At 30.5% G+C, this 15,685-nt stretch overlaps 1 protein-coding gene across 50 annotated transcripts in view; it reads right to left on the bottom strand.

Annotated features, from left to right (window-relative positions):
- The window catches only part of Dscam1 (Down syndrome cell adhesion molecule 1), a 160,864-nt gene that overhangs the window by 62,906 nt on the left and 82,273 nt on the right, over window positions 1-15,685 (bottom strand). For 12 of the 50 annotated variants that reach the window (XM_074133750.1, XM_074133754.1, XM_074133753.1 and 9 more), the window contains exons 7-8: window positions 2,201-2,302; window positions 1,995-2,118 (exon numbers count right to left, since the gene is read on the bottom strand). The exons of 6 other annotated variants lie outside the window; for them this stretch is intronic. In XM_074133750.1, coding sequence (XP_073989851.1) covers window positions 1,995-2,118; window positions 2,201-2,302 — 226 coding nt within the window. Of the gene's footprint in view, window positions 1-529; window positions 648-1,200; window positions 1,325-1,763; window positions 1,888-1,994; window positions 2,119-2,178; window positions 2,303-3,160; window positions 3,171-3,756; window positions 3,881-7,364; window positions 7,489-8,582; window positions 8,707-11,155; window positions 11,280-14,276; window positions 14,401-15,685 lie in introns of those variants that run through there. 32 more of the 50 variants (XM_074133785.1, XM_074133782.1, XM_074133787.1 and 29 more) reach the window with 11 other exon arrangements.

The following is a 15,685-nucleotide window of genomic DNA, read 5'->3' as shown; positions in this document are numbered from 1 at the left end:
AAATGGAACGTGCTTCCAAGTTAAGAACAAAAACAAATGTTTTAATAAAATTACCTGAAAATTGGGATAGGATACGCCTGAGTATAACAATACATAGCAAAATTTTTTCCAGCTTCTCGAAAAATGGTCTCAATTTTATTATCTATCGGAATGTCAGGAGCTTTGGCACCCATGGGATCTATAGAAAAATTATGAAATTTATAAAAAAAAAAAAAAAAAAAGAATGAAAAGTTACCTGAAACTTGGGACAGGATACGCCTGAGTATGGCAAAACATGGCAAAATTTTTCCCGGCTTCTCGAAAAATTATTTGTATTTTCGTATCAATAGGAATATCAGGGGCTTTGGCACCCATTGGATCTGATTAACAAGTAAATTTAATGAAATAAATATTTTTTAAAAAAAAACAACAAACTTATTAAGTTCCTGAAAGTTGGGAAGGGACTTCGATTTTTAAAATGGTAACAAGAAACACGGTTAAAAAAAAAAAATTAAAGAATTTAGCTCCCTGTATTTTTTTTTGTTATTACCTGAAATTAGGTACTGGATAACCTTGCGATTGGCATAATAATGAAAAACTAATTCCAAAATTCTGTAGTATTATGCTTCCTTTACCTCCAATAGTTGGTGCTTTCACTCCCATCGGTTCTGTTGAAATTAAATTTATACACCTAGTTCTTAAAAGTTTACTACCGAAGAGAATAGATTAAGTTTTATTAATTAATATAACAGTTTTAAATTTTGAAATACTATAACCTACATACCTAAACATTGGGACAGGATAAGCCTGCGCTAGGCAAAACAACGATAGCGACTGAGATTCATGTTTAACCATCATTCTCCATTTGAATTCATCTCCCACATTTGGGGCTTTACTTCCCATTGGTTCTGTTTAATAATAAGTTATATATATAAATCAAACTTTTTGAGGAAGGTTAGTGAAACAAAAAATAAAATCTTAATGACATAATTTTCTAGGAAAACGACATATTAAGATTTGTATTTTAACAATCAAATATTTCTTATTAAAGTGCGATCGTTTTTGGCTTTTTAAATAATATTGTTAGCGTCTAAATTATAACCGTTCTCATTAACTTACTTTTAAGTAAATGCAGATACTTACTTTTCCTAATTTTAAGTTTAAACGCCAGCAGAAAAATCTTCATTGATAATTAAAACATGAAAATAATGTCCAACAAACCTATATTTTGGTACAGGTGATCCTTGCGCCAGACAAGCAAGACCAAACGCTTGATTATGTCTCCTTTCTATACCGCTCCATTTAACATCAGAAGAAAGTGTTGGAGGTTTGGACCCTGCCGGGTCTAGATACAATAAACGCTGATTTATTTTCTAATTTTAATGATAATTAAATATTAACTTACTTGAATGATGGAATAGGATATCCCTGCGCCTCACAAAATAATGATATTGGATTTAAATCGATTACATCAAATGAGGTTATCTTCGAGTTTGTAGAGAATTTTGGACCTTTCATACCAACTGGTTCTATCAAATATGAAGATAGAGGGTCAAACATAAATTGAGAAAATTAAATTAAAAAAAGAAAGTTTCGAAACGTTGGGACAGAGCTGGGCCCACTGTGCACTGATTTAAAAGTTGATGAACATGAATGATTAATGTTACTAATTATAATTAATTGATTTAAAACGTATTGACTAACATTTTTGAATGAATGGGAAAGCGTTTGAAAAATAAAAAATAAACAAATGTTTATGGAAAACCCCATAATAATCTAATTACCTAAAAGTAGGAACTGGAAATCCCTGGGAAAGACATTGCAGACTGAAATGATCACCCGACTTTGCTATTAGCCATATTTTAGTATCTTTAAATGGAATATTTGGTGCCTTGCTTCCAACAGGATCTAGTTTAAAATGGAAATAATATTAAAAATACGTATTTAAAACATGTTGCTTTTATTTTTCCTTAATTTTTTTTTTCTTTCTTTCTCTAATTTAAATGAACTCTTACCTGAATGCTGGGACTGGGTAACCTTGTGCAATGCAAAACAACGACACTGGCTCAACGCTCGATATGTCAAAAGACATTAGTTTTAGATTTGATGAAAATTTTGGGCCTTTTGTACCAACCGGTTCTGTAATTTACGAGTTGTACATCAAATTCTTAAAACAAGACTACCTATTTAATTATTTACCTGTACATTGGGATCGGATAACCTTGCGATTCACAGAGGATACTAATAGTTTCTTCAAACTTATCATCAACTAAATTAATTTTATCTTTCTTTAATACTGTTGGAGCTTTTGTTCCAAAAGGATCTGAATAGTAAAATGATTTTATATAATATAAATTAGATAATTAAAAAAAATTAATTTGGGGGTAATATATAAAAGCTACAAGAAAGTCTGGCTTAGAGTACCCCCTTTTTACTTTTTAGTGTAGTAAAAATAAATTCTGAAGTTATGTTAAAACTCTATTTAATATTACATAACAGTCTTTAAGATCTTTCTTTCAAAAATATAATTCTTTGACAATAAATTCAAAGAAATAAGATATCTAATGAAATTACAGTTTAGCTTTAAGAATTTCAAACAATTCTAAATCTGTAAATGATCGAATAATTGTACTATAGCTCAAAGATTACAATAGGAAAAAGTGTTAAACCAAGGAAAGATTAACATAAGATGATGTTTCGAAGCAAGCTAAAGGTCAGGTCAATCAAATGAAAACTAGCAAAACACGAAAAAGCTCAACAAATTCAAGTGACTTCAACCAACAAAGAGGAGAAAGCCAGCAGAAAAGAAAAGCTCTGAAGTGACTACCCTCATCTAAGACGGCCAAGATCTATCTGGGCAATTACAATCGGTAAAGGTCTAGGCTTCGGTCTGAGCGAGAACAGAAGGGTTTCCTGCTTGGGTACTGCCGCAAAACCTGAAACGAGAAACCTCGGCCAAGAACGTGAAAGCACCAGCTGATTCTACGAGGAGATGGAAAAGATCCCACCAAAATATCTACAGCACTATTTTCCGACCAGAACATAGACGAAAAGTAAATGAAATTTTTTTTTATGGATTTAGTACAGTTTTAAATTGAAAGTTACGACTATTTTTGTTTAGCAGTTCAATATTTTAAGAGTTCTAAAAGGTACTCTTTAAAAGATCTGTTTTATAATTTACCTGAACACTGGAATTGGATAACCTTGCGATTCACAGAGGACACTGATCGTTTCTCCTGAATTATCGTCTACTAATTTTAATTTATCTTTTTTTAAAACTTTGGGTGCTTTTGTCCCATAAGGATCTATATAATGAAAATAAATTGTCTTCAGAAACAGAGTCTAGAAATGATCTATGTCAACAAATGTTAGGAGGATACCCCTTGAAAAGTTGCCAGGTCAAGTCAGAAAGTTTTTAAAATATTTCGTTAAGAAATACAATTTTTCAAGGTAGCAAGAAGCAGATAAATTTAATAAAATCTAAAAAATAAAATGGAATTACTAGTGAAGCTATAGAATTTAATTTTTCCAGATATTGAGAAACAAGCATCAAAACAGGCCAGTGACAGCTACTTTTTCAAATAAAGGCATTATTTAAAATGTAAGATCAGGTTATTGAATGAAAATTCATTACATACTACTCGATATAATTTCAATATCAATTATAAGTTGAATTTATATACTAAATATACTATCGTATAATGTACTGTGCGTTAATGGTTGTTTTTAACGAATTTTTGATTTTATATGTACATATAAACTATTAATAAATTTTACCTGAATTTTGGGATTGGATGGCCTTGAGATTTACAAAGAAGATTAACAGTTTTTCCAATTTTATCGACTATTAAATTAACTTTATCCTCTTTAAGCACTGTGGGAGATTTGGTCCCAAATGGATCTAAATAATAAATTAATTTCCATTGATATAACGCTTTATAGTAAAGTATTTTATTTAAATATTTAAATAAATGGTTTATCTGTAAAATATATTTTGTTTGTTTGTTTAAAGTGTCCTAATATATCTTTTTTCATAGGGGTTTTATGTTTTTCTAACAAAATAATGTAGGCAGTTTGAAAAATCAAACAAATAAATAAATTGAGTTCATTACATGGTAGACTAATAAGATGAAGTTCCGCAAGGGGCGCTGCCCCTAGATTTTCCCTTTACAGGAGCCTCTATAACTGTCCAGTGATAGTATTCCCTGTAGCGAAAGGGTATGGATTACTTATAATTCCATCTCTTATTACACTTATCTAATTTTTAATAAAAATGCACTTTCATGTTGGTATTACGATAAAAAAAAAGAAACAAATAGTAAAATATAATAGCGTTGTTGTAGAAAAACTCAACCTAACTTGCCAATAATACCTAATTTTCTGATTTTTATCAATATTTATATTCGAAAAAAAGTAACGAATGTTTGAACTAACTGCTTTACAAATGAGAAAATATAAACATTTATCTTTAAAGGGAACATTTCCAGAAAAACGTTTTATTTTGAGGCTAAAATTTAAATTAAATTTTATGTATAACTTTTCTATCATAAAATGTAAAGATTTACGGATTTACCTAAATTTAGGAATTGGAAAACCTTGTGCATTGCACTGAAGTGTAAAATCATCGTCTACTTTATATACAGTCCATATTTTTTGAAGCCATACTGGTATACTCGGGGCTTTAGTTCCAACAGGATCTGAATGTAATATTTTCCAATAATTTTATGAATAAAAATGTATAATAGACAAAAATCTTGACCCAACTTTATTTACTAAATTCATGCCTGAATGTTGGACTATTATATGAAATAAAGAAATAACTTTTAACAAACAGATGTCCTAAAAATTATAATTATTTTTCTCAACCAACAATGAATGTTCAGGTTAAACTAAACGATTACAGAATTTTTGTGTTTTACAATTATCCTTAGGGTCAAAATTATCACGAAGGTTGTAGAAAATTACAAAAATGATATCAAACCACTAAAATAATTATTCATAAGTAGAATTAAGTGAAGAAGAAACGAGACATCTGAACACTAGGACTGTTTAAAATTCCGTCGGGATACAAAAATAATCCACCCAATTTGTCAGTTATATTACAGTATGAAACGACATATTTTAGAAAAAAAAAAAAAAAATTAGCAACATTTTCATAATTTAAAAGAAAGGCTAGTTTTAATTTTGATCACCGGTTGCGCTAGCAATGGTTGACTTAACTTCTTACTAAGGTATTTAAAACATAAAATCAAGCCTCTGCTAGATCAGAAAGAAACGAGTTATTGTATTGTATAAGTTTTGATTTGCAATGCTAAATAATAACTTTGATGGAAAAAAAATCAGTTTATAAAATTGGTTCATCCACATTTGGGCGGAGAATTTAGGAATCTGTGCAAAATGAAGATTAATAAGAAGAAGAAAAAAAAAAGAAACCAATGAAATAACACAAGTTTGCGTAGACAAATTTTTTGAGAGAGACTAAAACTGAAGTAAGATTCTTAAAATGTTAACAATAATTAAAAGCCTTTTCTTCAAATTAAATTATAAAACCAATAATAAACAGGGGTGCAGTAAGAAATTAGATATTCACCTAAATTTTGGCACAGGGAAACCTTGCGCTTGGCAAAACAGTGAATACTGTCTACCGAAGAAGGTTTCAGCAAGTACAAGACGCTCTTTCACAGGAATAGTTGGTGCTTTTGTTCCAACTGGATCTAGATTTTATTGTTATAGAACCTATTAAATATCATATCAATTAACCAAGAAGTGTAACATGTTTAAAAAATTCTTTTCTTAAAATAAATAAATTGATCCAGAATAACAGACACACAAAAAGCTGATAACACTGTAGATAATTTAAAATAATGAAATAGAATATTAAAGCTGAATGTTGGGCACTGAAATCCCTGCGAAATTCTTTGCTTAGTAGATGTTTTGTTATCTTTGATGAATATAATTCACATTTACTCTAGTAAAATTTATCTTGAGAAATTTTATTCTTTAAAAAACTTGCGAGTGAAATAAGTAAAATCGAAAAAAATACAGCTTGTTTGCAAAAAGCATCACCAAAATGATTATTAAAATATTAATGGCCCTATTTTAATAATAATAATAAACATTTCAATGAAAATTTTGAGCCCAATTTTAACAACCTACAAATAATTCTTTGAAACACATTAAAATTATAACAAAAACAAAGAAATGGGTCAATTTAAATTAATTTACCTGAATTTTGGAACGGGATATCCTTGAGCAACGCAACTTATACTACATTGATTACCAACTGAAGTTGAAAATGCCCATAAAGTTTGTTTAAAAGGAACGTTTGGTGCCTTACTTCCCACAGGATCTGAATTTATAATTTTAAATTTATTAAAATTTGTTTATTTATTTTTTGTATAGTTTATTTTTTAATTGATTGAAAATTTTAAGTTATTTAATTTAGTTCTAATTTTAAAAAAATCCAGGAGTAAGATTAATTAGTTTTAGAGCAGAATATTGTGAGACTCCATGAATTCTGCACCATTTCTGTTTTCTTACTGAACTGGCCCAATACGATTGTAGTGCAAACTTTTTATCAATTTAGAGAATTTGTGTTTCAACGATTTCTATGGCTTATCATTTTTTTTTCTGAGATTTAGAAAAAAAAAAAAACATTTTAATATCCCTACTAATCGCTGGCTTACTTAGGCCTGCCATGAGAATACTTCCGAACATACCAATAATTTTATACACTTCCTTTTAAAGTTGTTTGTAAAAGAAAATATTCGGAGATGAAGGGACAATATTTATTACTTTACACTTTATGCCCTAAGACTACAGCTCTTATCCAATCATACTAACCACTGTGAAAAATATAAAACGGCACAGTCATAAGATTTGGATAGAACTTGATTTTAATGTTCGTTTGAAGTATAAAATAATTTGAGAAATAATTTTCATTTTATAATTAAATTACCTGAATTTATTAAATAAAAGATAACTTCTGCTGAATAATGGAGTTTTCATAAACGAACTTATAATATAGTACGCTACCTGAACTTAGGTACTGGAAATCCTTGCGCTTGACAAGTTAAACTGCTTTGATGGCCAACAATAGCTTCGGCTTTTATAAATGTATCTTTTATAGGCACTTTAGGAGATTTTGTTCCAACAGGGTCTAAAGAGAATATTACTTACTATTAATAAATGTAAATTCATTTATATTAACCTGAATGTTGGTGCAGTAAACCCTGCAGTAAACCACTCCATGTAGAAATCTTCTATTGAAAAGTATTTAAAAATTGTTTTACATACTTACTTGTGCCACTAAAATTTTTATTTTTTGAGCTATTACCTGAATGCCATTTTATATTTAATTCAATTGAGAAAGGGAACATTTTTACCTAAATTTTGGAACTGGAAATCCTTGCCCTTGACACGTAAAGCTACCTTCATGTCCTGCAAGTGCTTTTGCTTTAATAAATGTATCTTTGAATGGGACATTAGGCGATTTCGCACCAACTGGATCTAAATTAAAATATAGTACTTTTCAGTATTTTGTTTTTGTTTTGTAACTTCTGTTATCTACCTGAATGTGGGCATAGGATGTACCAATAACTTTCATGTTTCTGTTTAAGAGAACACTTCTTTCCATCCTCCGATGCTTTTAAGTCGAGACTTGGATCATTCTTAAAGTTTTTTTTTGATTGGAAAATCTAATATTAATAATTTTATATTAAACGAATATTTTACCTAAATTTAGGAACTGGAAAGCCTTGAGCTTGGCATGCTAAACTGTACTGATGGCCAATAAACGCTTTCGCCCGGTAGAGTGTATCTTTTAATGGTATGTTAGGAGATTTGGTCCCTACAGGATCTAAATAAAATTTTTTCTTAATTAATTAGTGGAAATCTAATAACCTGAATGTCGGTATAGGGAATCCCTGCGAAGTACAGCTGAGGGACAGATCCTTATTTGGAGGTGATTCAACCCATATTCTTCGATCCTTTAGTGGTATGGTTGGCGCTTTGGTCCCCAATGAATCTACCGATTATAACCTACTTAGTCAATTCAAAATAACAACAACAACCATCAAATTTTCAACTTCCAAATACCTGAATGCTGGGAGATTAAGTTCCCTTGTAGCTTTCATGAATGCTGGCTAAGTATAATGAGTACAAGTCATAGGGGAGAAATAACCTAGACGACGTAAATGTTCTGAGTCCTTGCTACATTTAGGAATCACCCTTATTGATCTTTTTTTCAATACATATTGATCATGTGGATGGAAATATTGGTTTCCATGCCTTTTTCTATCGTACTGTTACAACAATTAGAATCTACCACGTTTCATTATTTTGCGCAATGAATAATGAAAACTGTAGCTTCCTACTCTGAAAATATTTTTAACAGCTTCATTCCTTTAATCTTTGACAAGAAATATCTACTACAAGACAGAATTGACGGTTTTAGTTCTAGGGATGGAAGATTACCAACACCTCTGGAAGAAGAGTGTTACCCAAAACAAATTGAAGTCATTAATACGTACGAGTTCCTCTACTGAAACTTATGATTCTATTCACAATAAATAAATTTAATTTCTATGGAGAGAAACACCTACCGGAATGTTGGCACAGGATATCCTTGAGCTTGGCAAAGTATGCTGAAACTGTTTTCAACTTTCTTTTCAATCCAGGACCCTTTTACATCAGCGTTCATTGTTGGAGGCTTAAAACCCACAGGCTCTTCGGTCAAAACAAATTTATAGGTAACCATAAAAAATAATTGATAAAATTACCTAAATGTTGGAACAGGGTAAGCTTGTGCTTCACATAATAAAGCGAAGTTTGTTAGGGCAACTCTATTAAACCACATCAGCCTGGCATCAGAGGAGAAAGTAGCACCTTTGGTTCCTACTGGTTCTATTTCATGTAGAGACTTATGTTAATTTTAAATAATGTGAATTTGTTTTCATGAAAATGTACCTGAATGATGGTAGTGGGTAACCCTGTGCTTGGCACAACATATTCAGGCTGCTCAATTCCTTCCGTTTAATCCAGAAAAGATTCATATCCATTCCAGTAGACGGTGCTTTCGTCCCTTTTGGTTCTTTACAAAAATATTTGTCATAATTGTTCTTTTAATTTTTTTTTTTTTTGAATTTTTAAGATGAAGAGAGTCCTAGCAGGTTCTCAAGATACTGCATATTTAACCATAAAATTCGAGACAAAATTCTTTTAAAAAAATACCTGAATGATGGTACAGGGTAACCCTGAGCTTGACATAACATATTCAGCCTACTTGATTCCATCCTTTCAATCCAAAAGCGAATATCCTTTGCAGCTGCAGGTGTTTTTGTGCCCTTGGGTTCTTAATAAAAAATTATTTTTCCTTAAAATATGTTAGTTTACTTACAGCTTTTCAAAAAAAAAGAAAAAAAAAAAGGTATACCTGAATGACGGGACTGGGTATCCCTGAGCTTGGCACAACATATTCAGACTACTCAATTCCTTCCTTTCAAGCCAGAAACGTTTCATATCCATTGCGGTAGCAGGTGGTTTAGTACCTTCAGGTTCTTAAGAGGTAAACAATACTTTAAATCTTTAATATAAAAAAATAAGAATTACCTAAATGTTGGAACTGGATACCCTTGAGCTGGACATAGTAACGCAAAAGCACGTCGTTCTTTCTTCTTAAATGACAAGACGTTAGTATCCATTGAAAACGAAGGACTCTTACCACCCATTGGCTCTAACATTTTAGTAAAAAAAGAAAAAAGGAAAAATAGACTTTCTTACTTCTGTTAAACCAAATAACATACCTAAATGTTGGGAGAGGGAAAGCTTGCGCTTGGCATAGAATCTCAAGAGCCTGTCCTGATCGTCTTTGAAAAGTGCTACTTTGTAAGTCCGTGGAAAATATTGGACCTTTTGCACTCACAGGTTCTGTGGTTAGAAAAACAATCTCTGATATGTTAAATTGTTTCTCAAAAATATATATACACACCTAAAAGTTGGAACCGGATGTCCTTGGGCTTGGCTCACTAGTGATACCGTACTACCTCGTTGTCTAGTCAGCTTATCAAACTTAGCGGTAGATACACTAGGTGTAGTACTGGACATCGGTTCTATGGAATAGTATTTTTTGCTGTTTTTAGAAATCTTATCAAATATAAACGAATACATAAATTCTCGCTATTTTAGTGTAAAAAAAAAAGAATTATTCACAATCATTATTTGCTGCTAATTTAATTACTTTTGTTTAAAGCTAGGACAACTCTCTTCATAATAAGGGTTTCTTCACGGTTTAGAAAATGATACAGAGTCACTGGGATATTATGTTGCTTGAATATTTCATATGATGGTATATGTTTTCTGCCCAATCACCATGAAATCTTATGATTCTTTATAAGGGTCAACTTTTAAATAGGATTTTAAAAAGCTGGATCCATAATACTTTTGAATATTTTTAAGAAACAGAGTTATGAAGGGAAGTTAAGAATTCCGAGGAAGAGTTTAGTTGTTAACTTCCTCTTAGCATTTTTACTCTGCATCTTAAGTGAACCTATTTGGGATAATCAGTTCCGATATGTGGATTGAGAGGATTTTTTTTTATCCAATAGCAAAAACTAGAAATAATTATTCCCCTTAGTGAAATAAACTGGGAAGCAATTAGACAACGAAGTATATTTGGTACTCGTCAACATTTGAAACATAAGACCATGTTCGCTTCTTATTAGATATTACACGAAAGAAAAAGTAATTGTCAAGTTGTCTAATCATGTAAAACTTCTATTATTCAAAACATATAAATATTTTTTAAATTTAACCCTTTTAATAACTCATAAATAAGTAGTCCAACAGAAATAAACTTGACATCAGATCAATCTATTTTTGTAAATTATACATTCAACATTAAATAATGATTAATATACTTCTAAAGGGTTTTAAATTTACAAGTGCCTATAAAAAAAAAAAAAAAAAAACTCAATCAAAATCACGGAATGAGAGAGCTGGACGAATAGACAAACTGTGAAATTTAACAACCTATTTGTTAAAAATATTGACTGATTTTCACTAACTTCATTAAAATATTTTTAAAAAATATCCTACATTTTAAAAGTAGAACATCCGAGTAGTTATTATGTACGATGGCATAACTTAAATATAATTTACAATACATCGACAAACTAACCTGAATGTTGGTATTGGAAACCCCTGTGACGGACACAGCAATGTAAGGCTCTCACCAATACTGCTGTCAAAAGTTCTACTCTTATCAACGGTAGGAAATTTCGGCCTGACACTACCTACTGGTTCTGCCAGATCAAAATAAGAAAAAATAGTTACACAAGACTTGGAGAGAAGGAGAGAGAGATAAGGCACCTAAATTGATACTAATAGCCAAAATGTTGGGAATGGGGTCCACTACCTCATTATGTTAGATATCCTTTCTATTATCTGCAAATTAATTTAAGATAAATTTTTATATACCTTGATGTTGGTAGAGGAAACGCTTGTGCAGGACATAATAAAGTGTAACTGCTGGAAGATGATACTGTTACATATGTCAAACTCTTGCTCGGGAATTTCGGTCTTGTTAATCCAGCTGGTTCTAACGACCCAAATGAAATAGTTTTTATAGTTTAAACAGTTCAGAGAATGTAAAGGTACGCCTGCGCCAGATAACATAGCATCAGTGGCCAATTTAATTTTTAAATAAGTAAGAAACAAAAATAAATAAAGAAAAACGAAAATTGTAAACAGATTAATTATATTGATGAATCGTAAAATATTTTAGTTTTTTTTTTTTTTTTTTTGTGATTCCTATTTATTTTTTCTAACAGAAAGCACCTGGAAATCATGTCAAAGAAATGGAAAATCCAATCAATCAAAAGAAAACGGCTAACTGGAAAATACATAAGTACGATGTATACCAATTTCAAGTATGTAAAGCGTTGAATTGGGTATTACGAGATTTATTAAAGAATCCTCTTTATCATCAAGTTATATCGTCATTTACACATACTTCAGACAATCGTATTCTTCCTAGAAAGGAACAAGGAACTCTTTGATCCAAGGAACAAAAGTAAAAAAGTAAATCCATTTTTGGAGGACCGCAAGATTTAAAGAAAAAAAAATCACAAGAAAAATGAATGTAGGCAGGTCTGTACTGCAAATAGGTTTAATATAATTAGACGTTTAATTTGGATGGTCTACCAATCCGGAAATACAAGAAAGAATTAATTTACGGATTACTACTTCTATCCCTAGGTTCTGATCTAGAAATATCTGTTATAATGTTAAATAAAAAATATATTTACTTTATTTCATTTTCTGTAAATAGTTCCCAAGAATCCCACTAGATATTTGTTCACTGATAATATGCAGAAAAGTGTGAAATAATGTTTGAACCCTTAAAGCTGAAACTACAATATACGTTTACTACAAAATTGGTGTTACACTTCCGCGGTAAAATTTTGGCACATCTATCACCCCAAGTTTCTAATATTCGCCCCAAAATTGATATTCAATTTTGCTTTAACAAATTTCATTGAATAGCTTAAAATAAAAATTGAAGTATTATTAAAATTTCTATAATTACCTGAAATTAGGAATTGGGAACGCCTGCGCAGGACATAACAATGTAAGCGCTTGACGAGTTAACCCGGAGAATGTCAAACTGGTGATTACGTTCGGAAACTTAGGCCTAATGCTTCCTACCGGCTCTAATATAAAATATGAAAAGGCAAAATTAAAAATAAAACCAGTATTCGAAAAATGGAATTTATTATTACCTGAAATTTGGTACCGGGAACGCCTGTGCCGGACAGTGAAGTGTGATCAAATTCTCTTTTTTAATAATAAAAGTCCGACTCTTATCAACCATAGCAAATTTTGGACTGGAAGTACCCACTGGTTCTACACACAGTAATAATATACTTAATTTATATAAATAAATCAAAAGGTTCACAGATTCAAGGGTAAAATGAAATGTTAAAAAAAGCTGGATTTCTTTAAAAACGCCATTACAGTTCTTTAAATGCGCTACCGCCAAAGATTGTACCATGATTTTATTTATAGTTAGTTATAACAATCTTCTTTTCTCTTATTCTGGTTTAGGATGTAAAATCTCTGCAGTATTATAAATCTCTGAAGTTGAATTAAAGTCCAAAACTTCAAAATAAGTGAAAACTAGCTGGCTATGACCGATAAACTCATTGATATTATCCATTGTAGAGATGATCGTTCAAGCCACTTACTTAAAGCCTATTTTTCAATAAACACTGACCCAATTATGAAATCATATCTATACAAATCCGTATAGATATACGTATCTATACAAATTCTCACGTCAAAAATAAATCTTTATTGTACTCTTCTTATAGCCGATATCTAGCCTCACTTAACTGTCGCTTCTACAACACAAGTCAATTCTAACCTAAGATATTCTGTTCAGAACGATAGCTTCCAAGCTTGCGAAGGGCTATGTAAACAGCATAAACTGTAATTAATGTGAAGTGAAAATTTAGTCCGCCAACTAGGATACGCTGGAGAAGTGACTTATCTGCTTTCCTTAATGAGTGTGATTTTGGTTACCTGTTTAATACCAAAATCAAAATCTCTCTTATTCACCAAGGGTTAAACTTTAAAATGTTAACCACACTTCCCGAGTTGTCACTGCTGTCTATAATTTGTAGCAGACTGGTACACTATCTTAGTTACGAATGACAATTGAACTTTCAGCGAAATTCCATGTTAAAAATAACATTCTGTTATTTTAACATAAAGACTGACCCAATTATGAAATCATATCTATACAAATCCGTATAGATATACGTATCTATACAAATTCTCACGTCAAAAATAAATCTTTATTGTACTCTTCTTATAGCCGATATCTAGCCTCACTTAACTGTCGCTTCTACAACACAAGTCAATTCTAACCTAAGATTTTCTTGTGATACCAAGGTTAGATCCTACAAGACCGTTAATACGGCTGTCAATCGTAATCTTAATGAAATCGTACACCGCCAACGTTCCAGTAAATGGGTTTCATTCATCGGCCATTTGATGATGTACAGATTGCGGCTTCATAATTATGGCATTCTTTTCGAAATATCTTGTGTATTAGAATAAAAATATTAATACTTATAGTCAAATAAGAAATGATGTGCATGTAAAAAAATCTAAAACAACTCAAATAGAACCTACCTTCCCCGAGGATTGATATTCCTGATTCTTAACGTACACGATACATTTCATAGGGTTTTTATTATTATTATTATTATTATTTTACAAAACCCATTACTAACCTGAACTGTGGAGGTGGTGCGCCTTGTGCAGGACATAGTAGAGTCATTCCTTGTTTTGTAGTGCCACTAAAGTCATGTCTACTACCTTTTACAGCCAGTTTTGGCAAAGTTGTTCCAACAGGATCTTTACAAAATGTCAGGATTTTTGGTTTTTTGTTTGTAATTCATTCGCTTTTTGTTTTAAAAAAATATTATCATATATTTGTTTTAGGCTTCCAAAAGAAATTCAAAGCGTTTAAAGGATAAGGCACCCCAAAATAAAAACAAAACAAAACAAAAATGTTAAAAATGGCTTCACTTAAATTTGAAGTTCATACTTTGTATCTTTATTTTATTTTATTTTTTGTTTATTTAATAATTAAAAAGCGTTCATTAGAAATTTAGTTTTACCTATAACGGGGAATAGGAAAACCTTGTGCTGGACACAACAACGTAAGAGAGTTGGTTTGTTTTGTTGTAAATCCGCGACTGTTGTCCACTGTTGGAAATTTAGGAGAAGTACTTCCAACTGGTTCTTTAAAACATATTAACTAGCAATTAGCTATTTTTAAAATTCAAATGTTATGATTATTAAAGATAGTATTAGACCCCTCAAATTATTCTTAAATTAATAAAAAAAGAAATACATTTTTCTATTTTTCATTATACATCCACATATTTACTTCATATAATTCCCAGAGTATACTTTCACATTATATAAAAATACTTCAACTTATAATAGAAAGAAAAAGAAAAATATGCGAATACCTAGAAAACTAATTCAATTTTGTTTACAAAATCCATACACAATATTTTGTATTTAGGTGGAAACACTAAAATGTACTTACCTTTAATTTTTAGAAGGTATTTTTTTAAAAATGGCATTTTTATAATTGATATACATTAAATTGAAAATGAATATTTTAAATTTTGTTTCAATAAAATTGATATTAAATTAAAAGAGAGAAAAAATGAATAATATCCGGCAGCAGGGGTACCCTATCCCAACATTCAGGCTTAGTTTACTCTTAATAGCAATGTTTCAATTTATAACTACTGACGATGACAAATTATTGGATCACAGAGTTCAATCATTTAGCAAATGATCAATTAATAAAAGTAGTTTTTTTTTCCTTTATTAATTTGAAACAGTGCTATCAAAAATTGAAACATAGTTAAAAATGATTGGCATAATTTCAGATTATTATTATTTTTTTCTTTTGAATATTTAAAATTTTTACTTTTTATTTAAAGACAAATACAAAATTAAAATAACTAAACTTTTATGCCGATCACCTTCTTGATTGAATAAGATGCTCTCTGAAAGCGAACATTAAAAAAAAAAATATCAGGCATTTAACTGATGAAGTAAAGCTAAGAACATAAAGATAGAACTAATTATTGTAAACATTTATTTTGACTGCAGTTTT

The sequence above is a fragment of the Rhodnius prolixus genome, unplaced genomic scaffold (assembly GCF_049639745.1).
Source record: "Rhodnius prolixus isolate KJV_2025 unplaced genomic scaffold, Rpr scaffold_10, whole genome shotgun sequence".
Lineage (NCBI taxonomy): Eukaryota > Metazoa > Arthropoda > Insecta > Hemiptera > Reduviidae > Rhodnius > Rhodnius prolixus.
This window is presented reverse-complemented; position numbering and strand designations above follow the sequence as displayed.